This window comes from Gadus chalcogrammus, chromosome 10 (genome assembly GCF_026213295.1).
Source record: "Gadus chalcogrammus isolate NIFS_2021 chromosome 10, NIFS_Gcha_1.0, whole genome shotgun sequence".
Taxonomy (NCBI): Eukaryota; Metazoa; Chordata; class Actinopteri; order Gadiformes; family Gadidae; genus Gadus; species Gadus chalcogrammus.
The window spans coordinates 31,753-59,563 of record NC_079421.1 but is presented as its reverse complement, the minus strand read 5'-3'; the positions used below and the strand labels follow the sequence as shown (position 1 = coordinate 59,563).

At 45.9% G+C, this 27,811-nt stretch overlaps 1 protein-coding gene across 6 annotated transcripts; it reads left to right on the top strand.

Annotated features, from left to right (window-relative positions):
- Positions 1-27,811, top strand: LOC130390221 (TBC1 domain family member 9B). Of its 6 annotated transcripts, none has more exons than XM_056600040.1 (23): positions 1-293; positions 2,146-2,256; positions 3,074-3,192; positions 3,973-4,201; positions 4,463-4,721; positions 5,821-6,028; positions 7,456-7,644; positions 9,041-9,187; positions 10,205-10,355; positions 10,746-10,960; positions 11,777-11,894; positions 13,318-13,520; positions 14,368-14,450; positions 14,573-14,702; positions 16,810-16,908; positions 20,081-20,149; positions 21,005-21,248; positions 22,523-22,588; positions 23,016-23,069; positions 23,740-23,793; positions 25,239-25,295; positions 25,583-25,680; positions 26,777-27,811. In XM_056600040.1, exons 1-23 carry the CDS (start codon positions 176-178, stop codon positions 27,395-27,397), a joined length of 3,642 nt encoding a protein of 1,213 aa, XP_056456015.1. In that variant the 5' UTR covers positions 1-175; the 3' UTR covers positions 27,398-27,811. The 6 variants fall into 6 exon arrangements, with proteins under 6 accessions (XP_056456015.1, XP_056456014.1, XP_056456013.1 ...); XM_056600039.1 differs by having other exon boundaries at positions 23,001-23,069; positions 25,242-25,295; XM_056600038.1 differs by having other exon boundaries at positions 23,001-23,069.

Below are 27,811 nucleotides of genomic sequence, written 5' to 3'. Positions count from 1 at the left end.
CACGTGGGTTAGCTTGAGATTTCTCTGTGATGACGGATTGGTCAGCCGACACAAACTCAAGAAAAAGCTATGTCTACTTCCAATTAAACCAAAACAAGCTAAGCTTTTGACAGACCGTACACACACACACACACACACACATTGAATTGTGACCACCCGAGCGAAGGGGGCCAACATGTGGATCACTCCCGAGGAAGTACTGATTGCTAACGCGCTGTGGGTGAGTGAGAGGGCGAACCCCTTCTTCATCCTCCAGCGGAGAAAGGGCCATGGCAAAGGAGGAGGAATTACAGGTACTGTAGCCTATATTTACCATGTTTTCTAAAGTCATTTTGTGCATTCCTATGATTCCTATGGCTCTTTTTGGGGGTATCCGATAGGTCGGTATACTAGTTATAATATTGGGATGAATATGCATGGTAACGGTAACAACAGTACCAGGGTTTTTTGTGTACCGTTGTGTGTTGTTGAGTTGCTGTAACGTTACACACCGACTGACCCCCTCGACTGTTACTTTCTTCTGGGACTTTGAACCATGCATTCAGTGTATTTGCTTCTTGAAATGCGGCCTGCGGATAGTTGTGCGCAAGGATTGCATTGGTCCTAACATGGTTTGTTATTTTTTTTGAAGAAGCTGGCCATTTTGATAGATGCATATCGTCAGACGCGCTGCAAGGTTCAGGCAGACAGAATCTGGAAGAGTGATCACAACAAGCTATGTTGGTTCACAACATGAGTATCTTGAGAACAAATTATTCAGATATTTTTTCCAATATACGCTTCCTTTGAAATCGAAGCGTAGGGACTATTTATATAGACTACAACATAATAGTTAATTTGCCCAAATAAGTGGTGTACTTCAAGGGAAATGAATGCCATAACGTTACATTTCCTTAAATATAGCTGATGGTGCATTTCTGCTGGGATGTGGTTTAGGCATTGGCCGTATGCTTCTGCACTGAATGTCAACTTGTCACGTGAAACCAGTATAATACAGACTTCGGATGTTCAAACTTTTCTGCTGTTATCAACAATGGAATAAACCCGTTTAATCCACTGTCCATCAGCATCGTCAACAATGGGCTTTAGCGACTGAAGTCAATTTATCCTAAAAAAAAAACACTTTTTAAATCCATGTTAAGATATAGTCCAGAAACTAATATTTGCAAATGATTTCTGCGCATGCCTCAGGCCCAATGTATTTTATTTTACATGACACAGGGAATATTCCGACCCCCTTGACATGTAACGTTAGTTGAGAAAAGTGCGTACTGCGTTTCTCAGTGGATCCGTTTCCTGATTGTTGGGGAGAATGTACAGAGGAAGTAATTATATGTGAATCATACAAAAAGCTCTAGCTACTTACTTATATTATATTATCCAGCTACTACAGACACACAAAACACACAATGAACGCAGACTGTACTTAATCTCAAACGTCCATACGAATTCATGGATGTGACCAGGCCACCATCTTCTCAAGCTGTTCTATTTAGTCCCATTGAGATCCTCCACCTCTCTTACAAGAGAGGCTTGGCCAAGACGGCAGCTGGACATTAGAGAAATTCAAACCTACCAAGTAAAACAATAGGACAATGACTTAATTGCTTGAACTAACGACAATGGCAAAGACAAGTTAGGCTATGAGCCAACATACATTACTGAGGCTTTTTTTCTTTTTAATTACACCCTCTACGCCGGCATGTAAAAGAGGATAGTGAACGGAAGTAAGTGAAGTAAGGTGTTTGACCCCAGGCCAAGGCATACTTTGTTTGATCTCAAATGTCCTCTGCTACTTGTTGTCCATCGGCTAACTACTCATTAATTACATTTCTCCTCAAATTGAATAAGTAAGTTTCTTTGGAGAATCCAGTTATTACTTTAAATAGTTATCTGGTCATTACTTGGTCTTTCGTTTTAGGGATGCGATCCGTAAAGTTATAATAGTTAATTATTACAGTAATGTATAAAAAGGTAAGACATTACTTAAGTGATTCGGGATAGATGTTGGATGCAGATACTAGGGGTTAGATGTTTTGCCTAAGGGCACCTCAGCACTTATTTTCTTTACCTTCATGGGTTACTGGGCGGAACCTGTCTGCACGGTCCAGTACTGTACGACCGTAAACCTGTCCGCACCCCCAGGCCTGCTAGTGGGGACCATGGACGTGGTCCTGGACTCCAGTGCTCGAGCAGCCCCCTACAGGATCCTTCTCCAGACCGGAGACTCCCAGGTGTACTGGAGCATCGCCTGTGGTGGGTCGAGCCCTCTAGCAGCCAACATAGTCAGGCTAACCCCGAGAAGCTGCACAGCGTACATCTCCCTGATCTAGCCCCGGCTGACCTCCAACCCAAGCTAACATCGAGCCAGAGCTAACCTCTAGCCCAGCTAACATCTAGCCAGAGCTAACCTCTAATCCAAGTTTACCTCTAGTCACAGCTAACCACTAGTTCAAGCTGACCCCTAGTCCGAGGTAACCTCTTGTCACAGCTAACCTCTAGTTCAAGCTAACCCCTAGTCCGAGCTAACCTCTAGTCACAGCTAACCTCTAGTTCAAGCTAGCCCCTAGTCCGAGCTAACCTCTAGTCACGGCTAACCTCTAGTTCAAGCTAACCCCTAGTCCGAGCTAACCTATAGTCACAGCTAACCTCTAGTTCAGGCTAACCCCTAGTCCGAGCTAACCTCTGTTTACAGCTAACCTCTAGTCACAGCTGACCTCTAGTCACAGCTAACCTCTAGTTCAGGCTAACCCCTAGTCCGAGCTAACCTCTAGTCACAGCTAACCTCTAGTTCAAGCTAACCCCTAGTCCGAGCTAACCCTCTAGCTTCGCAGCTAACACAGCCAAGCTATCTTCTATCAATAGTTAACCTCTATTAGAGTTGGGAGAGTTCTCCATATTGCCTAGTCTATCTTTAATAGTCAATGTCATCATGTTTAAATTAGTTTGAGGAACTATACTATATCAACTAATCAGTCCAGCATAGGTTTTATCCAATACTAATTTAACAGGAGAACCATTTCTTAATGGTTCAGTAATGTCATTGCCAACCACTTCATCTGCTGTGCACCAGGCGGCTCTAGGATGGAGATCACCACACACTGGGAGTGGCTTGAGGCCAACCTTCTGCAGACGCTCTCCATCTTCGAGAACGACGAGGATATTTCCACCTTTGTGAAGGGGAAGATCTCTGTACGTTGTCCTTTTTGTTTGCTGGGAAAGCAGTTTTTCCAGCCAACGTATGTATACGTCTTTCCATCTTAACCATCCAGTTAAACATATCCATTCATCCAGGGAGTGTGTTTTCTACAAACCTCATTTAATTTGTATAGGAAACTGTAGGCATAGGTGCTTTGACCAGCAATGTACAATAATCCAAAAATCGAAACGAACAAAGGAGAAAAGTTAAAACACATATTGAAGTAGTAGCAACACGGTTTGTGTAGTTGCATCTCCACACTTTGTCTCTTCGAGGTAAACCTACCAAATAATCGGTACCCATTTGGTTATATACTAACTCTTTATACTGTAATGAGTTAAATGTCCCCATTGTCAGGCCTCTAGTTTTAGTGTGTGACTATAGATAATATAGTATTTGTTATATTTGCTAGCACAGCCTTTTGCAGTTAAAACTGCTGTCTCACTGCAAGGTGGTTTGAACGTAGACCAAAGCCTATCTATGTGGAGAACACCTATTTCTTTGCAGCATTGAAAGCCTACATTTCAGCCTGACATACTAGAAACCCCAGGAGCAGAAATTCAAACAGCAATCCGTAATTTTCTTCTTAGTATTATCAAGGGTTATCATGTACCCCATTGAAAAGACAATGGCCAGTTTCCACGGCCCGTTCATTAAGGAGCAGGTAGGTGCTTAGGGAGTCTGGCCTTAGGTTGCTTACAGCTTAGGAAACATTAGGTTGTGACCTGGAACATTTGGACGCCCCTAACCACTGGACTTGCATCACTTCTCAGGGTATCATCGCAGAGGAAAACAAGAGCAAGCAGGCGCAGGAAGAGGAAGACTCGGGAAAGTTCCGAGAGGCGGAGCTTAAGATGAGGAAGCTGTTTGGAATGCCTGAGGAGGAGAAGCTGGTTAACTACTACTCCTGCAGCTTTTGGAAGGGGCGGGTCCCCCGACAGGGCTGGCTCTACCTGACTGTCAATCACATCTGCTTCTACTCATTCCTGCTGGGGAAAGAAGGTGTGTGTGTGTGTGTGTGTGTGTGTGTGTGTGTGTGTGTGTGTGTGTGTGTGTGTGTGTGTGTGTGTGTGTGTGTGTGTGTGTGTGTGTGTGTGTGTGTGTGTGTGTGTGTGTGTGTGTGTGTGTGTGTGTGTGTGTGTGTCTTGCGCCGCATTCTCCTAACCGATGAAGCCATGAGCAGATCAGGTTGGGATGGGCGGAGTGCAGGAGCGGATATTGGTAGAAAGACGTGTGGCGTGTGTGCCTCCTCTCTCTTCACAGTCACCCTGATCAGCCAGTGGACCGACGTGACCCGCCTGGAGAAGAACGCCACGCTGCTGTTCCCGGAGAGCGTGCGCGTGTGCACCCGAGACACGGAGCACTTCTTCTCCATGTTCCTCAACATCAACGACACCTTCAAGCTGATGGAGCAGCTGGCCACTATCGCCATGCGGCAGATCCTGGACAACGAGGGCTTTGCCGCCGACCTCTCGCTGCCCAAGCCCCGCAAGACGCTGAAGAATGTCTCCGCACTCAAGAGGTGGGTCTCCCGCAGGCTTGGTGACTGCACTCTGAAACGGGTCAAACTCTGCTCTGAACTGTGTTGAACGCTGCTCTCATCGTGTTGAATGCGACCCAATGTGTGTTGGACGCTGCCAGATATCACTTTGAAAAGTGTTGAATGCTACCCTGAATGTGTGGACCGTGCTATTCTATACTGTTAGTATATATATATGTATGTGTGTGTGTTTGTGTGTGTATGTATATGTATGTATGTATGTATGTATGTATGTATGTATGTATATATATATACATATATATATATATATATATATATATATATATATGTATATATGTATATATATATATATATACATATATATATACATATATATATGTATATATGTATATATGTATATATGTACCCCGCTGCCCCAATGAGCCGGGTACCAGGAACGAATCACACGTTAAGCGAGGGTTAAGCCGCACTCAGCATTTATTGCATACATCTGAGACAAATGATATACTCACTGTCTCTAGGGCCTCCGTGGGCCTCTAGTCGCTCGCGGACCCGAGCGCTTCCTTCTTCCTTGCTCCCGTTCCTCCCCAATGTCAGTCCTCGTGCTCCTTTTAAAGTATCTTCCTGGCTGTCCAGCCACGTGTCTCCCATCTCGCTGATTGGGGTTCAATGGGTGCTCTCTGTCGCCGGCTGGTGGATGACGGTAGTATTTTCCGTCCAGGATGAAACTCGTGTGTGTGTGTGTGTGTGTGTGTGTGTGTGTGTGTGTGTGTGTGTGTGTGTGTGTGTGTGTGTGTGTGTGTGTGTGTGTGTGTGTGTGTGTGTGTGTGTGTGTGTGTGTGTGTGTGTGTGTGTGTGTGTGTGTGTGTGTGTGTGTGTGTGTCAACTCTGATTATGTTGAACGCAACTTGATAGGCCTTGAACGCTACTCTATATGTCTAGAACACTACCCCGTTATGCGTTGTAGACTGCACTGAACGTGTTGCACACCATTCAGATTGAGTTGAATGCTACTCAGATTTTTATTGGCATGTAGCTCACTGTTAGTGGCTGTGGATGAGAGAGCCTCATTCATCGTCTCATAGTGGCACAGCCTAAACCCACCCTCCCCGCCATCCAGGGACCTGGACGCGCGGGCCAAGAACGAGCGCTACCGGACCCTGTTCCGTCTGACCCAGGAGGAGCGGCTGGACGGACACACAGACTGCACGCTCTGGGCCCCCTTCGCCAAGATGCACGTCACCGGTCAGCTCTTCATCTCCAACAACTACATCTGCTTTGCCAGCCGCGAGGAAGACCTCTGCAATCTCATCATCCCCCTCCGAGAGGTGGGCTCATGCACGCACGCACGCGGATGCACACGCACACGCCAGTGGCGATTTCCCTTAGTCTGCAATGGAAGGTCGGCTTCCCCAAAAAAGTCCATCCCGAAGACGAGTTTGTTCAGAATCAGCTGCTTATCGCAGGTCGACTGACTCGATTTCCTTCTCTTACGTTCCCGTACTGTCAAAGTGCATTTGCCTGTACAAGCTTAGCGTACATCGACTTCAATGGGGCTGCTTAGAACAGCTTTTTCTTAGTGCGTGGAAAGTCGACGGTCATTGGATAATGCTACGATTATGTCCCTCCCTTGGACGCTCAGCGTCTCTGGGCATGAATAGAGTTGCCGTTTGATTGACAGCGATTTTGAACTATAAAACGTTGCTGGAGCTCTCTTTAGTAGTCCAATCGCAGACTTTGCAAGCGAATCAAAATACTAACTGCAACCTATTTCTTTATTTTTTTTATCTTGGTGAAATTGCTAAACAATTTTCATTGTACATTTCATACACTTATACACACAATTCTTTGCTTGAGTTTAACATATTTCCCACCTTTCCTTGTTCGAGTTTAATATCGTTTTAGTAGTTGGCCATCACTTTGATTCAGGGAGCCTGAGGTCTGAACTTAAGTCCTGTATTCAGATCAGGACCTGCAGGGTGACAGGGGAAAGCTGTGTGATTCCTTGGTGTTCCTTAAAGACATGGAGTTGGACAGTGCAATGCCTCAGCTTTACAGAGTGTTCTCATTAGTGGCAACAGTTGGAGCTACATCTGCAGGTGTAGAAAGGAGCTTCTGTTTAAAGCGGCTCAAGTCCTACACCCGGGGACCAAGGCCGTTTAAGCAGCCAACTCTGCTGGCCATTGAGGGGACACTGGTCAAGTCACTGGAAAAGACAGCTAGTTGGTATGACAGGGTCACAGAGCATTCCCTTGAAAAGGAACAGAGAGCAGAATTTACATATAAGAAAATTGACAAATATATGATGTAGGCCTTAAATGAGCTTCCCCTCTTTGAAAGAGCAGCAGCCTCCACTGGCGCACACACAAGCACAAACACACGTATGTGGACACAGAGCATGTTCACATGTTCGGGAGTGAACTGCTTCAAGGGAGCACTGAGTTAATACGTCACACCATTTATTTGATGCCTGTTAGGGTTAGAGAATGTGCTTGCATAAAAACCAGAATGTGTTTTTGGTTCCTCTTTATAACGACATCAGAGCTGGTTAGTCCGTAGAAGCATTGAGTAGATTCTTATTAAAGCATGATAATGTGTAGATTACAAGATGCCGCAGAAAGTACACCAAGAAGACACAAAGGTTTTCTAGAGCGGAAGAATGGAGGGGGGGGTGCATGGTTACAGAGTAATTAATCCAGAAAGAATTAACTTCCACAGTGTGTTAAGTGTGTGCTCACTGCGTTTCCTTATGAAGGTGTCGGTAGTGGAAAAGGCTGACAGCAGCAGCGTCCTGCCCTGTCCTGTCTCGATCAGCACCAAAAACAAGATGAACTTCCTGTTCGCCAACCTGAAGGACAGAGACTTCCTGGTGCAGCGTATCTCTGACTTCCTGCAGCGCACCCCGGACAGGATGTGGAGCGACGCCAATCCCCCTGGCCCCTTGGTTGGTCAACACTTTGCATAGCCAATCACCCTGTTCATTGATTACGTGTTATTATAGCAAAGTAATGAGCTAGACGGATATAACAGGGTTCTGAAGTAGACTTGTATTATAACTGGGTTCTGAAGTAGACTTGTATTATAACAGGGTTCTGAAGTAGAATCGTATTATAACAGGGTTCTGAAGTAGGATCGTATTATAACAGGGTTCTGAAGTAGACTTGTATTATAACTGGGTTCTGAAGTAGACTTGTATTATAACAGGGTTCTGAAGTAGAATCGTATTATAACTGGGTTCTGAAGTAGACTTGTATTATAACAGGGTTCTGAAGGAGAATCGTAATATAACAGGGTTCTGAAGTAGAATCGTATTATAACTGGGTTCTGAAGTAGGATCGTATTATAACAGGGTTCTGAAGTAGAATCGTATTATAACAGGGTTCTGAAGTAGGATCGTATTATAACAGGGTTCTGAAGTAGACTTGTATTATAACTGGGTTCTGAAGTAGAATCGTATTATAACTGGGTTCTGAAGTAGAATCGTATTATAACAGGGTTCTGAAGTAGACTTGTATTATAACTGGGTTCTGAAGTAGAATCGTATTATAACAGGGTTCTGAAGTAGAATCGTATTATAACAGGGTTCTGAAGTAGAATCGTATTATAACAGGGTTCTGAAGTAGACTTGTATTATAACTGGGTTCTGAAGTAGAATCGTATTATAACAGGGTTCTGAAGTAGGATCGTATTATAACAGGGTTCTGAAGTAGGATCGTATTATAACGGGGTTCTGAAGTAGACTTGTATTATAACTGGGTTCTGAAGTAGAATCGTATTATAACTGGGTTCTGAAGTAGGATCGTATTATAACAGGGTTCTGAAGTAGACTTGTATTATAACTGGGTTCTGAAGTAGAATCGTATTATAACAGGGTTCTGAAGTAGAATCGTATTATAACAGGGTTCTGAAGCAGACTTGTATTATAACTGGGTTCTGAAGTAGAATCGTATTATAACAGGGTTCTGAAGTAGAATCGTATTATAACAGGGTTCTGAAGTAGAATCGTATTATAACAGGGTTCTGAAGTAGACTTATATTATAACGTTGTACAAAGCAAGCCTGTTGTCATATCATAGTAATAAAGGAGAGTATTAGTATATAATTGTGATGAAGTAGACGGTTATTATAATTGAGTAATGAGCAAGACTGTTATAACATAGTAACGAAGTACACTGTTTTATCATAGTAATGTACGTAACTAGACTGTTAGGATATCAAAGTGATGAGCTAGAGTAGGGTATTGTTATATATATGATAAAGTTGACTTATGAGTTCCTATTGATAGAACTGAATGACATGAATGGGTTAAAGTAACGAGTAGCTCATGGACTCCCCAACAGAGCTGCTCTGGCCTTCCCTCGTCGTCCCCCGGGCCGTCCGGTTCTTCCCAGGCCCAGCGTCACTACCACCCTGGCCTGCCCACTGCCTCTCAGGGCCTGCTGCACATCTACCAGCGGGACGACCCAGAGGGCCAGGGGCCCAAAGCCGTGAGTTCAGCTCCAGGCTCTCTGGCTCTGTTAGTGAGTCTCATGCAGTTGAGACTAGCGTGTAGTTCCTCTCACAGCTTCTCTGTGGTGGGTGGTGGCAGAATGACCCACCATCACTTGTCCATGTCATCGGCAAGAAGAGTGATTTCATTATTATAATAAAAAAGCCAGTACATTTTCGTGTTGATTTGGTCCAAATATCAGTGGCAACTAATATCGTTTATTGAAAAGTTATTAATGAGTTTGGGGCATAGATACGAGGCAGCCATTGAAGTCCCCTCTGTGGCTGTTGTGCCAAATATGGTTTGTTTTTCCGTTGTTTGTTGCAAATAACGGTAATGCACCTTGAAAGACAAAAATACACCCTCATATCGTTGTACATAGAACCAAGGGCGACGAAAGGACTTAGGTATGTCCATATTTGTTTTATACTGGAGCAAGTTGTCACAGAACTACCCCGATGTCACTGTGATCTCATGTTTGCCATGCATCCCTACCTTGACTGTTCTATCACGGTAGAAACCCTGTTTGATAAGGTGTTGAATGCATAAGTGAATCCACTTGAATCCTTTTAAGAGTTATGTTATCTCTAAAGCAAATATTTTACTTCTAAAGGAATCTTTAAATCTCATCTTCCCCACAGAACCTTCTACCAAATGTCAGCTCTTTCATTGAGGTATTATTTTAGTAAGTATTAGCGAAAGGTTAGCAGCCAGTGCTAGCTAGTGGTTGGCAGTTAACTGTTTGTAACCATTTGTAGTTTTGTGGTATCGTCCTTGCCCCAGATAAGTAATTCTCCAGATATTCCCCTTTTCCATATCAACCCTCTTCCTTAAAGAACAGGGTGTGGCTGTAAATGACTGTTGCGCGCCAATTTTATTTCTAATTTATAGCCCAATGATAAAGAAGGAAACAAAGACAGATTGGTTTGTGTGTCCAATCACAAACCTGTCTGATGTAGGCTCACTCTGTTTTGGAAACACCCTCCCCTCCCCCTCTCTTTCTCTCTTCTTCCAGGCCAAGGAAAAGATGAAGGAGGAGTCGTGGAAGATCCACTTCTTTGAGTTTGGTCGGGGCGTGTGCATGTACCGGACCTCCAAGACCCGAGAGCTGGTCCTCAACGGGCTACCAGAGTGCCTGCGGGGCGAGTTATGGCTTCTCTTCTCAGGTATACCCCCTAACCTATGAGTCCTCACCACCATTACTGCAGGTCCAACATTAGCTTCTTCTGTATTCATTAGCTGTATTCTGTTCAATAATGATTGACCTACTTGAACATCACACTGTAATAATTAACTTAATAATTTGTTCAAATAAGCCATAGTTATAAACTTTTACATTTTCTTGAACTTCATATTTTGAGATGATGATTTTGATTTGATTGAAATTTATTTCGATCATGTAAAAGAAAACCAAAAATATATATCATACACAAATTACTGATGTTAAACAAAATCAATCATCAATAGATCAATGTTTGATTTTATTATAATTTAGAACATCTAAAATATGAAAGCACAGAAAAGGTAGACCCCTTTTTCCTCTCACCCCTTTCCAGGTGCGCAGAACGAGATGGCCACACAGCCCGGTTACTACGGCGACCTGGTGGAGCAGGCCATGGGACGGTGCTCCCTGGCGACGGAGGAGATAGAGCGGGACCTCCATCGCTCCATGCCAGAGCACCGTGCCTTCCAGAACGAGATGGGCATCGCCGCGCTGCGCCGCGTCCTCACCGCCTACGCACACCGCAACCCGGGCATCGGGTACTGCCAGGTACACACCCGGCGGAACCTGAGAGAACTGGTCACAACCTGATGGAACTAGGGATACACCGATCCGATATTGATATGGGATATCCGTCCGATACTGACGCAATTAGCTGGATCGGGTATCGGTGGTACATGTGACCGATCCATTCCATTAAATCCTATGTTATCGTGTAAAAGTGGGCCTAATACGTTATGCCGTGCGCTGATTTCTTGCCACGGTACTTAACCCTGATAGGAAGTGTGTCCCCTAGCTTCCAAACAGGGATATAGGATGTCGAATTAAGAAGGAAAAACGTATGATGGCTTTGGTTTTCCAGTTGGCTAAGTTAGACATTCTCAATTTAGAGCAATTAATTAGCCATGTGTTACTGTACCATACTGCATCCCACCAAAGAGCACGACGAGGTCTGCCAAACAAAGAAGGTGTCAGTTCGATGAAGCTGCTGACAGTGTCTAAGATGTTTTTAGTCCGGCTTAATATTGTCTTACCATACAAGAATGATCCCGCTCTCTTCCCGACAGTGAGGCATACAGCTTAATAATTATACCCTGGTATCGGATCGGTACTTGGTATCGGCCGGTACTGAAAGCCAAGGTATCGGTAACAGGACGGAAGAAGTAGAACCCGACAGAACCAGATAGAAACTGGTACACAGAAGCTGTTAACCCGATGTTGACTGCTCCTGTAACATGTGCTGCAGAGTTGTTTAATTTGTAACAAAACAAATGCATAAAATATACAGACAAACCAAGAGTTGAATGGAGGACCCCTCTCTCTCTCTTCCTCCCCGCTCTGTGCCTGTCTATGTCTCTCGACCAGGCGATGAACATTGTAGCCTCTGTTCTGCTGCTCTACTGTACGGAGGAGGAGGCCTTCTGGCTACTGGTGGCGCTGTGTGAGAGGATGCTTCCCGACTACTACAACACCAGGGTCGTAGGTCAGCCTCCGTGTGTCCCACCTACATGCTATCTCTTATAATTATAATGTCTTATTATATGTTATTTGTAATATAATATAAAGGCTTTTGCGTCATTTGCTCCAAAAAGCTGTTTAATGACATTAAGGTATGTCTGTGTGTTGATGTTATTCTGTTGTATGCCTGTATGGGCGCTGGTTGACCCGTGCCCTGTGTGAAGGTGTAATCCTGCTGTGTGCCTGTAGGGGCGCTGGTTGACCCGTGCCCTGTGTGAAGGTGTAATCCTGCTGTGTGCCTGTAGGGGCGCTGGTTGACCCGTGCCCTGTGTGAAGGTGTAATCCTGCTGTGTGCCTGTAGGGGCGTTGGTTGACCCGTGCCCTGTGTGAAGGTGTAATCCTGCTGTGTGCCTTTAGGGGCGCTGGTGGACCCGGGCCCTGTGTGAAGGTGTAATCCTGCTGTGTGCCTGTAGGGGCGCTGGTTGACCCGTGTCCTGTGTGAAGGTGTAATCCTGCTGTGTGCCTTTAGGGGCGCTGGTGGACCCGTGCCCTGTGTGAAGGTGTAATCCTGCTGTGTGCCTGGTTGACCCGTGCCCTGTGTGAAGGTGTAATCCTGCTGTGTGCCTGGTTGACCCGTGTCCTGTGTGAAGGTGTAATCCTGCTGTGTGCCTGGTTGACCCGTGTCCTGTGTGAAGGTGTAATCCTGCTGTGTGCCTTTAGGGGCGCTGGTGGACCCGTGCCCTGTGTGAAGGTGTAATCCTGCTGTGTGCCTGTAGGGGCGCTGGTTGACCCGTGCCCTGTGTGAAGGTGTAATCCTGCTGTGTGCCTGTAGGGGCGCTGGTGGACCCGTGCCCTGTGTGAAGGTGTAATCCTGCTGTGTGCCTGTAGGGGCGCTGGTTGACCCGTGCCCTGTGTGAAGGTGTAATCCTGCTGTGTGCCTTTAGGGGCGCTGGTTGACCCGTGCCCTGTGTGAAGGTGTAATCCTGCTGTGTGCCTGTAGGGGCGCTGGTTGACCCGTGCCCTGTGTGAAGGTGTAATCCTGCTGTGTGCCTGTAGGGGCGTTGGTTGACCCGTGCCCTGTGTGAAGGTGTAATCCTGCTGTGTGCCTGTAGGGGCGCTGGTTGACCCGTGCCCTGTGTGAAGGTGTAATCCTGCTGTGTGCCTGTAGGGGCGCTGGTTGACCCGTGCCCTGTGTGAAGGTGTAATCCTGCTGTGTGCCTTTAGGGGCGCTGGTGGACCCGTGCCCTGTGTGAAGGTGTAATCCTGCTGTGTGCCTGTAGGGGCGCTGGTTGACACGTGCCCTGTGTGAAGGTGTAATCCTGCTGTGTGCCTGTAGGGGCGTTGGTTGACCCGTGCCCTGTGTGAAGGTGTAATCCTGCTGTGTGCCTTTAGGGGCGCTGGTGGACCCGTGCCCTGTGTGAAGGTGTAAACCTGCTGTGTGCCTGTAGGGGCGCTGGTGGACCAGGGCGTGTTTGAGGAGCTGACCAGGGCCTGCCTGCCGCTGCTCTATGAGCACATGCAAGAGCTGGGGGTGATCTCCAGCATCTCCCTGTCCTGGTTCCTCACCCTCTTCCTGTCCGTCATGCCCTTCGACAGCGCCGTTCTGCTGGTCGACTGCTTCTTCTTCGAGGGCATAAAGGTCATCTTCCAGGTCAGCAACGGTACTGGCTGGCTGACTGACTGACGGCCAGTCTTTCTATCTGAATAACAATCACTGGCTGTCTGTCTGCATCCATTCAAGTGGTCGAATGTCTGAAGTAAACAATTTAGTTTTCTCGATGGTGGTTACAGTATGGCTGACCCAATAGTTTTTAAGGTCATATATATCGTCGACTTGGGCATACATAAGTTCATATCTTTTTTAATTGTCTAAATCCATACATTTATTAAATTAATTAAGACGAAGCAGAACAACAGAATTTCTAATTGATGGTTGATGGCTCCAGCTGCATGCACCTCCCGCAGACCATTTCTAAAGGAACACATCAATGATTCTTGACTAATCTATCCTAATATTTATATTACAATACCACTATTCGTACAGCACTACAGGTAAAATAGATGAATACATTTTAAAAATGTTCCATCGCTCCATGGACAATCTATTGAAGATAATTTCTAGATCCTTGTCGATGCTTCTTTGTGAACCTATCGTGGTCTCCTTTTTATTATAATGGTACATTACAGATCAAAAAATTATGGTACCGTTATCAAAACTTTTTCGCTTTTTCGACTAGAAAGAAAATATTACAGATAGACGCACAATTAAAGGTTGAACCACCCACAATACGCGGCTGAATTCTGCCAGATTCTGCAGGGAGAAAGCGACCTGGCAATATTGAGAGACAGGGTACAAGCCCACCATAGGCTGCTCTAGACTAACTTTGTGGTCGGTAATCTGTGCTTCTCATCGTCCCCTCGGTTGGGTTAGGGGTAGCTAACCCTAACCCTAACCCTAACTTTGTGGTCGGTAATCTGTGCTTCTAATCGTCCCCTAGGTTGCGCTGGCAGTCCTGCATGACAACATGGATGCTCTGCTGGCCTGCAATGATGAAGGAGAAGCAATGACCATTCTTGGCAGGTAAGGGCAGCAGAGAGGCACGGTGCCCCCAACACAATCTGTTGACGACTGCATTAGTTCTCTTTACTTGGTAGACTGACTGACAGCTGACTACTGATGTCACTTCCTACCTCCCTCCCCAGGTATCTGGATAACGTAGTGAACAAGCAGACGGTTTCCTCTCCTATCCCCCACCTCCATGCCCTGCTTACCAGCGGGGACGAACCACCGCCGGAGATCGACGTATTCAACCTCATCAAATCCTCCTATGAGGTTAGACTTCCCGTCCTCCCTCCTTTGCTTGCTATCCCATGCTATTGGCTTATGTCCGCCGAAAGAAGCTACGTTTTAGCTTCTTCCAAACTCGGCAATATCCCTTCCCTGCCAATGTGCGCTTACTTTGAATGCTTAGTGCCACTGCCAGCAGACCAGCCTTTTCGGGAGACAATCAGTGCATTAACATGACACTCAAGAAAGCCGAATTATTGGCTTGGTCCGACTATGATTGGATTATTAAGATGCATGTATACACCTTAGTTGGACTTAAGTCGAATCGAATCGAGTTACTCTAAGTCGAATTTAGACCCCTAGATTATTCAATTGTTAGTCGAATTAGCATGCATGTCATACGGTCAATGTGTTCTGCGCATGCTCGAGAATTTTCCCGTGAGCCGGAAGTATAACTGTGCGTTCACACCAAACGTAACGGGGCGACAAGATCCCGTACAAAGTGAACGTAGAGACGCGTATCGGGCAAATTTTGCGCTAGACAAAACCGGCGACAAGTTTTGATTTGTCGTGCCACACTTTCGCCGTGCACAGGCGAGCGCGTTCACGAGGATTTGTGGCACGACACATTCGCTCAAGTTGAAATATTTCAACTTTGACACGAATTTCGCGTGATGACAGCCAATCAGCGTTCAACAGCGTGGCCACTGAGTGACATGTGTAACGTAACAGCCAATCAGCGTTCAACCGGCCAACTCAGTGCAGTGCAGTCCGGGGTGAACTGCAGCATGGAGGTGAAAGTGATTGTTGCCTTTGGCGACTCCCGGAGCTCTATATATAATAGTATAATATAATGTCATTGTATATATAACGGCCAAAAGCTCTGTGCGCCTCCGGATGGCCGTAGCGCGGGGAGCTCTCATAGGGATTGGGCTTCTCTGCGTTTGTTTACCGGCGTTGCTATGGTTTCCGGTCTTGTGTGTTCCAACGATTTATTAGGTAGGCCCATCTAATAAATCTGTCTAATCAATACTTCATTCACTGGCACTTCCGTGGTCATTACAATATTATGAATAGAGGGTTCTCCGACGTCTCTCTCTCTTCCACAAAAGGTAAAGACACGCAATGGTGGTGCAAAAGTTGTGGCGCGACAAATTCGCCCAAAACCTGCAGATTATGATTTGTGGCACGACAAAACTTCGGCGACAACGCGAACGGGCGACAAATGTCGTGTTGGGTGTGAACGCACAGTAAGGCGATAATAGTCGTGTTGAGGTCGCCGTCGGAGAACGAGGAAACAGCGATTTATTTAAAAAGGTGGCGAAGAAGCTTGAGGAAGCCGGTGTCGTGCCTATGTAGTTAACCCCTAGGAGAGGTGTATCATCATCAACATGCATTCAGTACACACTACGCTTCTGTTACGAGAGTAGCGTATATGAGTGACTTCAGCGAGTGAGTGGGCGAGCGAGGAGAGCGAGCGGTTGCGCATGTCAGTTTAGTGAAAGAATGAGTCCGGTTGTGTCTGTGCAAACGTGTACTGTTAAGTCAGTGGAACTAAGTAAAGTACCCAGCCTGTCAATAATCGGTGGCTCCTTTATTCCGACCTATAAGCAGACCCACTGCCGGTCAAAGTGAAGGGTGTTACCCCCGAGAGAACATCGGCCGTCTCTCCTGTGCTCCTCGACTACGGTCTGGGAGCCGAGAGCAGGAAAGGCTTGGCCTTTTATTATGACCAAGTAGCCATGGTTTACAATTATATAACTTCAAAAGAAATGTAAATGAATTTTTTGGTCTCGAAATCGTACCGAACCATGACCTCAAAACCATCAACATACCAAACTGACTTTTGCGTACCATTACACCCTACTGACCATCGCTAATGGGAATTGTTTATTCAAGTTCTAAACAAAGGCTTCCTATTCCTATAATGATTTGGAGTTAGCTCAACATTTTCCAGAAAAAATAAAATAAAAATGATTAATAGTTAATAATATTAATAACAACTTGCAAACAAATGTTTCCAAACCCTCTGCTGTATCTCTGTGTTCCCCCTAGAGGTCCCCAACTCCTTATTGAAGACCCCATGTCTGGTCAGCCTCTTTTAAGTTGATGTCGGCATACCTTGACCATACCTTGTCTTGTCTCTAAACAGAAGTTTGGCAGTCTACGCTCGGATGTGATCGAGCAGATGAGATTCAAACAGAGGTTAAAGGTCATCCAATCACTGGAGGACACGGCCAAGAGGAGTGTGGTAAGTGATTTGCTAGCAGTATGAAAACTGGATGTTCCTAGTACCGGAGGGAAAGTACTGGAGCACTTTTGCTAATCTAACGTTTGACTTTGTACTTTTACTTCTCTGCAAAAAATCCTCTTTGTCAAATTTAATTTTAATGAACTAAATTTGTATTCCTATTTAAAGAGGAACTGACCTTCAATTTGAATTTTAGTTGATATAACAGATGTTTTGTCTGCCTTCTCATTGGTACAATAACTAAAAAGGGCTGAACTTGCTAAAAGGGATTCAACTGTACGGTGAAAGGGGTGAAAGTGTTACAGGGCGCCGCCATATTGGATTTCAACAATCAGCTACGTCACTGGCATGGTAACCTACTCCTACTCTCTGAGGCTCGCTGAAATGGCTATGGAAAAGCAAGCAACCAGGTCTTCAGGAGGACCATCTTAGTGCATTGCCCCTGGCTGCAGTAATGAATTATATTGGGCCAAGGCAGCTGGGGTAATAATACATTTCCACAGGCTACCTTTGATTAGGAAACCAGCCCTTAATACACGGCTGGCAGCCTTAAAACTGACTATCCCTCCGATGTCAATCAGCCCCTGTCATGTCAATCTCCACAAGCTTGCACTCCGACCATAAAGTGTATAAACTATTACTCCGACGATATCACAGATCTATGTTTCCGAGCTGCTAATTAAACCACGGCGGGTCTGTAAACAGAAGTTCCACAAATGTCCCTTTCTACTCACCCTGTTGGTCGCCGACTAGCCGATTGCTGATGCAGAGGGAGTTGAACTCGAAGAAGTAGTTTCATAATAAGATGTTTCTGTGCAATATCCATCTGTGCAATATCCAACATCCACCAGAAAGTAAACCTCCAACATCCACCTAAAGTAAACGTGACACTTGTGAATCCGCCTCGCATCTATGCTCATCCGCGGGTGTATCTCCCAAAGTTCGTCTAACATGTCTTCCAGGTCCCGTCCACATGTTATTAGGCAGATGATAAACCATGTTCTTTAATAGGTCCATGGTCCCAGGGTGGTTTCAAATAAAACCGGACCTATGCGGTTTCGTGTTAGGATTCGTGTGGACGCCTGAAGCAACGTTAGAGTTGCATTGAAAGTTACAGGGTTTTTTTTGTATTATTTTTGTAGCTTTAAATACAGCCACTTGGTCAATTTAATTACTAACTGTAGATTAAAAAGTATTTCTACTCATACTGGACAATTCCGGTATTTTGAACATTGAGCCCCCTTTCTGGTTTGTTTAGGATGAAATAGAGTGGGTGAACTATTAGTCCTTTCTCGGGTATTTGGCTCATTTTGAATCGCTCCTGCCTGCTTCACAATGGTTGTCTGTGTGCATACACAAACCTGTCAACCCAGCAACCCTAAACGTTAGTTTTCAAAAATGTGCAAGTAACCGAGTGGTTAGTAGCATTCGTGAAGTTGAAAAAAAAAATATCGGCGCAATATATGGTTTCTGTCGTGTTTTATTGCACATTTATCACCAGTTGATTTCAGTTGGAAGACTCATTACTGCACGTTGATATTACTCCGCCGAACCGGAAAGGTGGGCTGTTTACGTTGGTTTGAAGTCTTGTACCGTGAGCACCTCGGATTAGGGAAAATCACATAGAAAATCACTGAAAATGGATTATGAAAGAAGGATTCTGGAGGACGCACTCGATTTTGAGTTTGACGGCAGAGGATATCGTTTTGAACCAGAATTCACCCAAGAGGAGCTACGTGAGATGGAGGCTAGGGCTACGGAGGCGCCTGAAGCTCCGGCTGAAGCGGTCCCCAGGATCACGGGAAATTGGTTGTGTGCCTGTGGGAAGTGCAGGCAGATGCCGACGGAAGTCGTGCGGAAGTTTATATGCGGTTGTGAGGTATCTGAAAAAATAGTTCCAATTAGCAACTAACACGGATGGCAACCATATATTGCGCCGATATTTTTTTTTTAAACTTCATGAATGCCACTAACCACTCGGTTACATGCACATTTTTGAAAACGAACGTTGCTGGGTTGACAGGTTTGTGTATGCACACAGACAACCATTTTGAAGCAGGCAGGAGCGATTCAAAATGAGCCAAATACCCGAGAAAGGACTAATAGTTCAAATTTCTGTGTCACCCACTCTATTTCATCCTAAACAAACCAGAAAGTGGGCTCAAAGATCAAAATACCGGAATTGTCCTTTAAACAACTACTATCTCCTCCTCGACTTGAATGTTTTTATACAGCGCGCAGGCTGGATGCGCGCACGCTTGATGCGCTCCACTTATTTTTGTGGAGAACCAGCGCCTTGATTATGTAGGTACTACAGCGTTTGTACAGCTCGTTGCGTTTCCGTCTTTACGGAGATATTCCTGAAACGCATCAAAGGAAAACGGAGGGGGAAAGATAATTTTCGCCTTGTTACTTGGTTGCTATTTATGGGGCGCTCCAGTGTCTCCGCTCGGACGTCCCTTAGAGAGAGCAAGGCCACTTCGAAACCTCTCTCTCGCCGCACAGCATCCGAAATGCCCTATGCATGGTTATGCAACCTAATCCCATCATTAGATGGTCAAGGTTGACCGGGACCTCTCGGCAGCAGACCGATTCAATGGCAGTGTCCATGCTCCGGCAGCACCCACACGCACATCACACGCACACGATCCGAAGGTGGAGCTGGAGCCTGAAATTGATCCCTCTCCACCGGGTGGCAGTCGGACACTACAGGCATGTGCCTCACAGGCTCAAACGCGTAACCAGCCATATTAAAATCACTATTTTCCGCCGTGGAGTGTAGAATATGTTTGCGTGTCTGCAGCAACGACCTAGTCCTACCATGCCAGTGACGTCATCAGCGCTCTAATACTAAAAGACGCATTTTCTTTTGTTGCTAAAAAAAAGCTATATATAGATTTTTTTTTAATAATATTTTTAGTATCATTTTTTTATCATGGTCATAACTAACACGTTATCGATGTTGATTATTGCAGTTCAGTTCATCTTTAATGCCCGTAATCTGATATTTTATTATAATGCTTGTTCATACACAAGAGACCAACTCTATTATGTCAATATCCATTAGACCAACCCAAACCTTTTAGCTTGTCTGCACCAGTAAGGTTGCGGAGATAAGTACTGTAACTTGTTTTGATCCAGAAGGCAGGGTCAACCTCTCTCTCCTCCACAGGTGCGAGCCATGATGACAGAATCTGCCTTCAGCATCGATGAGTTAGAGGAGCTCTACTGCCTCTTCAAGGTGAGGGGTGGTGTCGCATGACGATCACATCCCTACAGCCCACTTTGATTATTTGTTTTACTCGGTTAGTCTCTTGAGATTATACATCAGTTATTCAAGATGTCCTGGCCAAGAGGGGCAGCAGTACATGAAGTAAAACACGGTTTAAGACACAACATAAAGAAATCCCATCAAGGCAGTATAAAATGCTATAGTACAGAATGCAGCTGCCTTCACACTGGTACATCATCCCTGACATGACCTACCAAAATGCTTTATCCACATTTAACACTTGTAAACCCTGCTTTTTCAGACACTTTAAGAAACGTTAAGCTGTGCTTGTATGTTCTCGATGTTAGTGAAACCTACATATATCGTACAATATCTGGACATTCTCCTTTTACTCAACTGCATGTTTCCCTGCCAAAACTATAAGCACCAGAAATGTCTATACTTGACTACATATATATTTCCTGCCATTTGTCAAACGGTTACCTCAAGTGTCACTCGTTGTTGTTGTTGTTTACCGATGTCGTGGAAATGTCTTTAGATATTGCTACAGCTATTTTCTAGAACAGATGAGACTTCTTGATGCAAAAAAACCACCCAATAGTTAACCTCAGATGAACTTGTTTATTGTATGCATACCCCGGTCTCTCTAGCAGAGTGAACACAGTCTCCCAGTCTATTTTAACAGTTCCCCCCTGCAGAAGGCTGCTGTCCTTTGGGAAAGCAGGCTAGGTAGCACTGATGGTCACAAAAGAAAGAAAACAAAACGAAATGATTAAAAAGTGAAGGACATAGGGATGTCCATCACAGCCCCTTCCCTCCCGCTGCAGCCAGACTAACCCTAACGCTGCGCGGCGTCCTGTTCAGGCCAAACACGTCATGAGCTGCTACTGGGGGCTGGGTGGTTCGGCCGCCGCGGACCGCCACGACCCCAGCCTGCCCTACCTGGAGCAGTACCGCATCGACCTGGGCCAGTTCTGCCAGCTCTTCGGGGCGCTGGCGCTGTGGCGGTGCGGCGTGCACACGCCCATCCTGGCGGCGCGCCTCTTCCGCCTGCTGGACCGCAACAAAGACGGCCTGGTCAACTTCAAGGAGTTTGTCACCGGGCTGAGTGAGTAAGGGTTAGGGTTAACTCCATGTTAAACCAGGTTGGTTAGCCGGGTTACTGTTGGCTGTTCAGCGGTTTAGCATTCAGAAAGGTCACTGAGTAGCAGGAAGCAGTTTGGTTTTCTTCCTCAGGGAGGCCTACAGTTAGGTTGTGGACACTCCTGGGTTGGACCCCAGAACGTTAGAGGTGGAACAGCCTGTTGGCACTGCATTATACAGCCTCCCTGTGACTATGAAGTACTGTAGCCAGTGTCGAAGGGCAGGGATTTCCAACTGTTGGATATAGATATAGTAGTGTGTAAACAGTAGGGGTGTGACGAGATCTCGTGCCACGAGATCTCGCAAGAATAAACTCGACGATATTACCCGTCGCGTTAAAAATCTCTCTTGAGATTTGTGAGCTATCCAAACTTCTATTTGTTGCCTGTGGGGGCAGTAATGCGCCTTTGCTATGTCTCGCCTGCCAGAACCTAACGAAGGAGAAGGAAAAGAAGAAGGGAAGGAGGGGAAGCAGGGGAAGCAGCCATAGGCAGCCAGAATGACGCCGGAAAATACCTGTATTACCGTCGAAGATGCCCCCGCCACTTTTAAATCATTTGTTTGGCAGCATTTTGGGTACCCGGCGGAAATGATGAATGGCAGTAGAGTGACTGATAAGACACGGACAATACGTTGTCAGTGGCATACTTGGTCAGACTCTGTTTGCACTATTTGCAATCTATTGATGGAGTAGAACTTTGATTTGGTTAGGGTTAATATTGTTTGCACTTGAAAAAAATAATTATTTAATTTAATTTATTTTACTTCAACTTTTATAAATTTTAGTTTTAGTTTCAATTTCATGCATGTAAAGAGTTATAATGAAACATTTCAAAATGCATGTGCAACTGGGTTAAATAAAGTGTTGGTCCAGTCATATATTTTGTCATTGTAGTTTTCTTAAAATCTCGTCTCGTCTCGTCTCGTTCTCGTGAACCGAATATCGTGTCTCGTCTTGTCTCTAGTAAACAGTGTGTCCCCATAGGAGAATGGGAGCAGGTTTCAGGGATTTTTTTCAAGCAAAATCGATTTTGTTAAATGGTACATTCAAAGTTACGACTAAAAATATTAATATTTGTTGCACTTCTTAATATTTGACGTTGATTGTTGATGAATAATAATGTTAATCCCAGTAATAGAGGAATGCCCCAGTTTCTACCATTTTAACTGCTTGTGCCAGTAGGCAAATAAATTGGAGAAACACTGCTTGGGGAATTAAATGTGTGTCTGGTGCTTTAGGTGGGATGTACCACGGAGACATGACTGAGAAACTGAAGCTTCTGTACAAACTTCACCTGAGCCCAGGTGAGCCGGACAACAGCACACACAACAGCGCTGTGGCAGCGCGTAGCACCAAATGTCATGTAGCATTTAATGTCATCATGTCTGCCTCAACTCGATTTTAATGTTGGCATCCATAAGTCTGCTCATATTGTGGCTAGAAACCATTTTTCTGTATATTTGTAGGATTTTGTCGTAAAATATTCTAGTACTGTGACATTTGAATTTTCCGTCTGGGATTAAATCATTCATCAGTACCATCAGTCACACGCGCACACGTACACACACAAAGGATCACACCTGTTGTGTGTTTCTACTCGGAGGCAGAACGGAGTCAGACTTTGCCAGCTTACCTTGGTGTAACTTGTTTCTTGTTGTGACTGCTTCTCCTTTATCATGATGATGGTTGATTGGTGACGGTGATGTCTTATGTCAGTGTTGTGTCCTGAAGAAGCGGAGTCTGCCCTGGAGGCTACACAGTTCTTCACCGATGACAGATCCTCTGGTACACACACACACACACACACACACACACACACACACACACACACACACACACACACACACACACACACACACACACACACACACACACACACACACACACACACACACACACACACACACACTGATGCACACACACTGATGCACACACACTGCTGGCACACACCAGCAGTATAAGCTTGTGTGTGCTTGCTAAGCTAACAAACTCATTGAATGATGTTCTTTTGAGGGTATTAGCGTAGATATACTTAACGTTAGGTATTACGTGAGGGATGGGGAATTGTTGGTATTGGGTAAGGGATGGTTTAAGGTATGAGTAAGGATCGGTCAAGGATCCGAGGCAGGTGAGAAAAGCTACCAGAAAGGTGCAATGCATATTCTCCAACCATTTATACCTCTTGTGGGCTTCCACAATTCCGGACTTCCTGTGTGTGGCTAAGGGCTGTCCTCCACCTGCTCCTCCTGGCATGGTTCCATGAATGCAGACTCTCCAGTTCTTCATGTGTTATGCACAATAACTTTCCTTTCCTTCCTTTCCTGGACAAACGTACACAGTAACACACACAATTCCCATCCCTCTCTTTTTCACTTTCTCTACCCAACACACACTTAATGTGTTTTCCTTTCTCTTCTCCACCTCGCATCCCATTTTCCATCTTTTGTGCGTCTAGAATTTCCTCTCCTGTCTGACGTGGACTTCCTGGGGGGGCAGGAAGTGAGCTCAGGTATTGTTGTTGTACCTGTGGCTGCCACAATGTCTTTTCTCTTACTAAAGGATGCTCTCTCTCTCTCTCTCTCTCTCTCTCTCTCTCTCTCCTCTCTCTCTCTCTCTCTCTCCTCTCTCTCTCTCTCTCTCTCTCTCTCTCTCCTCTCTCTCTCTCTCTCTCTCTCTCTCCTCTCTCTCTCTCTCCTCTCTCTCTCTCTCTCTCTCCTCTCTCCTCTCCTCTCTCCTCTCCTCTCTCCTCTCTCTCCTCTCTCTCTCCTCTCTCTCTCTCTCCCTCTCTCTCTCTCCTCTCTCTCTCTCTCTCTCTCTCCCTCCTCCTCCTCCCTCTCTCTCTCCCTCTCTCCTCCCTCTCTCTCTCTCTCTCTCTCATCCTCCGCCCTCTCTCCTCCGTCTCTCTCTCTCTCTCTCTCTCTCTCTCTCTCTCTCTCTCTGTCTCTGTCTCTGTGTGTGTCAAATGGTAACTCCCTAATGCCCCGTTTACACCATCCCGCTAATGGCCGATGGACCACCGATGTGGAAGTCGGGGTGATTCGGGTGACATCGGGCTAAAAATGTATGATCGGGTCAATTTATCGGGGTAGCATTTACACATACCCGATGTTATAATGCCAGGGAAGACACCCGAAGTGCGTTTGGCGTCATTAGACGTAATTTCGAATGACGCCAAACACGTCAAATGACGCGTTTCGCGTCATCTGGCGTCCTTTCGGGAGAAGGCAAAGGGGAGACTGGTTTAGACTGATATTTATTTATATATTTATTTATATTACAATAGCGATTTTATAATATAAACGCCGGTTCTAAATGGGCGAAGTACCCCTTTAATTTAAAATAGGACATCCATCCATCACCCCCTATTTATACCCAAGTGACAGATTGAGGGTCTTCCTTCACAATCTGGTCACTCACAATCGTTATTTGTCTAGGGTTCTCGAGGGTCTTTCGTGTGTTGAGGTTGCCGATATAAAGACGATGAAACACGATAAAGCGCGGAAGATTAACGAATATAGCCGATGTGCCCAGGGAAATTCCCGAACGATTGCGATGTCTTACGTTATACTCCCGCTCTATTCCCGATTATAGGCGATTAGCCCATAGCAACACTTGGTAACCGATTCTACCCCGATAGACCCAAAATTAACAAACATGTTCGTTCTTTGCCGATGTTGCCCGATGTTGCCCGATCATTGAGCATTTCTTCCCGTTGTCTAACTACATGTTCCCGGGAAGAGTAACGGTGTTTCCCGATGCAACCACGCTATTTGCCGATGTTATAACGATAGCTGCTGATTTAGCCATCGGGCACCATCGGGGCCCACTATCGGGTAGGTGTAAACAGGGCATAAGGGACAAACATCTATTTTGAGAAACAGACTCTGATGGGGATATTGATAGGACATTGTTGATGGTCTGTGGAGGTGATCTGATTGGCTGCTTGTCTTTCAGCAGAGGAGGATCTGAAGGATGCTGCTGATGGAGGTGGAGACAATGAAGAAAAGAAAGGTAAAGAGGAACATAAACCACTAAGTAACTTGTTTTGTTTGTACAACTCCACCCTTCACTCCTGCGGGAACCACACCAGAACCACACCAGAGCCAAAAACACATCATAAAAGGAGCTAACATGCTAGCAAACAGATCACGATCCCCAACTACATTGTGTGTGTGTGTGTGTGTGTGTGTGTGTGTGTGTGTGTGTGTGTGTGTGTGTGTGTGTGGTGTGTGTGTGTGTGTGTGTGTGTGTGTGTGTGTGTGTGTGTGTGTGTGTGTGTGTGTGTGTGTGTGTGTCAGAGGACAAGGTGAAGGACTACAAGTACTACCTGAGGATGTGGGCAAAAGAGAAGGAACCAGAGAAGGAGACTATCAAAGACCTGCCCAGGATGAGTCAGGTCAGTCTAGCACTCTGCGTCCACATCAGTACTGATGAGAGGGGTGCTGTAGGCGGGTAGGACTCCACCACACTCATCAGTACTGATGAGAAGGTTGCTGTAGGCGGGTAGGACTCCACCACACTCATCAGTACTGATGACGGTGTGGTGGAGTCCTACCCGCCTACAGCTGATTGCTCTCAGCATTGTTTAGCAGCTTACAAAGAACACTCAACCCACATGCACATTTCTTAAACCTCTTCAGCATGATTTAGACTTCTGCCTACAACGTTTTTGCAAAGATCCGGATCTTGGCAGAGCTGCCTGTATTTATACATCTCCATGATCACGTGGACACTAGGGAAAAATGTTCCTTCCCGACTGCACATTGAACCGACGAGCTGATCCAGAAAGAGACTAATCGGATGGAGTCCGCTCCATTGCAAATATGTTGAAAGCCAATACATGTATGTATTTAAATCTTCAACATGCATGTATTTAAATCTTCTGATTGCTGACCAATCAGCAATCAGTTCAGACAAACCTCCAAACGGGCCGCATTGCTAACCCATTGGAGGACTGCACGTCTTTACACACCTCAATGTAAGGCAAAGTGCTGGACAGGGTTATAGAAGAAGAATAGAAATGCTGAAAGGCCAACAGTGTTAAAGGAATAGGTATGATCTAAAGCTTTTTTTGGGGGGGGATTGAAATTGTTAAAAATGGCATATCCTTCCATCAGTTATTGGCGAATGAAATGAGTACAGTTTAAATCTTTAACAGTTCTTAGTGGGCTGTGATTGCTTCTGAAGAGCCAGTTCAGATTGTCGGTCGCTCTCGGCTCAATTCTGATAAATCGGGCACTTCTTCCTGGATTTGGCAGGGGAATCTATTGCTCCTGTCTATCGCCAGCGCGTGGAATGCAACACTTGACAATGGCGGAGAAACGTAGCGAGGGAGGGAGCAGACGGAGTGTTTAAAATCTTGCTCTTTTCCACTCTTTTCTTCTCTCTTTTTACAACTACTGACACTACACCTTTTAAGCTAGGAACTGGTTTGCAGACCTTCGTGACACTAGGTTGTCTCTATACATGTGTGTGTGTGTGTGTGCGTGCAGGAGCACTTCATCGAGCTGTGTAAGACCCTCTACAACATGTTCAGTGAGGAGGGCCCTGAGCAGGAGCTGTACCACTCCATCGCCACCGTGGCAAGTCTGCTGCTCCGCATCGGGGAGGTGGCCAAGAAGTTCACCAACCACACCGCAAAGAACGCCCAGACCCTGGCTCCTTCCCCTCCACCCGCCGCCGCTCGACCCGAGGGCGAGGAGAGCTGTGGGGAAGGGTCTTCAGGACAGTCCCAGGACGTCTGCAAGGCCCTGGCCGACGCCCAGCTGGACTCCCTGCCCCCGCTGCAGGGCTCGGATGAAGACGGCCGGGACGACACGTCCGTCTCCTCCTACTCCATGGTGAGCACCGGCTCGCTGCAGTGCGACGACATCACAGACGACACTGTCCTGATTGGCTGCGGAGGGCAGAGGCGGGGCAGTGTGGTGGACAGCGATTGGTCCATCACGTTTGAGCAGATGTTGGCGTCCGTGCTGACGGAGCCCCCCCTGGTGGACTACTTTGAGAAGAAGGGGGACATTCAGACCAAGATGGCCGCTTGTAAGGCTCAGCGGAACGTTGAGCGGCAGACCAGCTCGTCCAGCGACCACGACCTGGCCCAGAACTCGGTCTGAGCTTTCATGTGGCCGTCAGTACAACAGCCACTGCTCAGTGCCGCTTCTAGTCCTGGCTCTGCCTCTTCGCTCAGGACGTGGAGAGGATCGGGCTGTGTTGGTGTCTGCAGGCCTGTCTTGTTGTCTTGTACTGAACTGTATCATCACAACATTCCTCCTGCCTTATAAGACCGTGTACACGACACTCGCCTCAGTGTTAAAACAGAGGGAATCTTTTTTTTATTGCCATTTTATAGTATTCAATTAGTCAGTCATTTCTTTATTTTCCCCCTCGGTTTCTCTTTCCACGGACCTAACCTGTCTTTACTGTTCCAAATGTGTCACATGGCATTGGTTTTACGAACCCGTACCTGTCATTTTATTTGTATTATTTCAAATGATAAAGCTATGGTTCTTGTGTGTGTGTGTATGTAT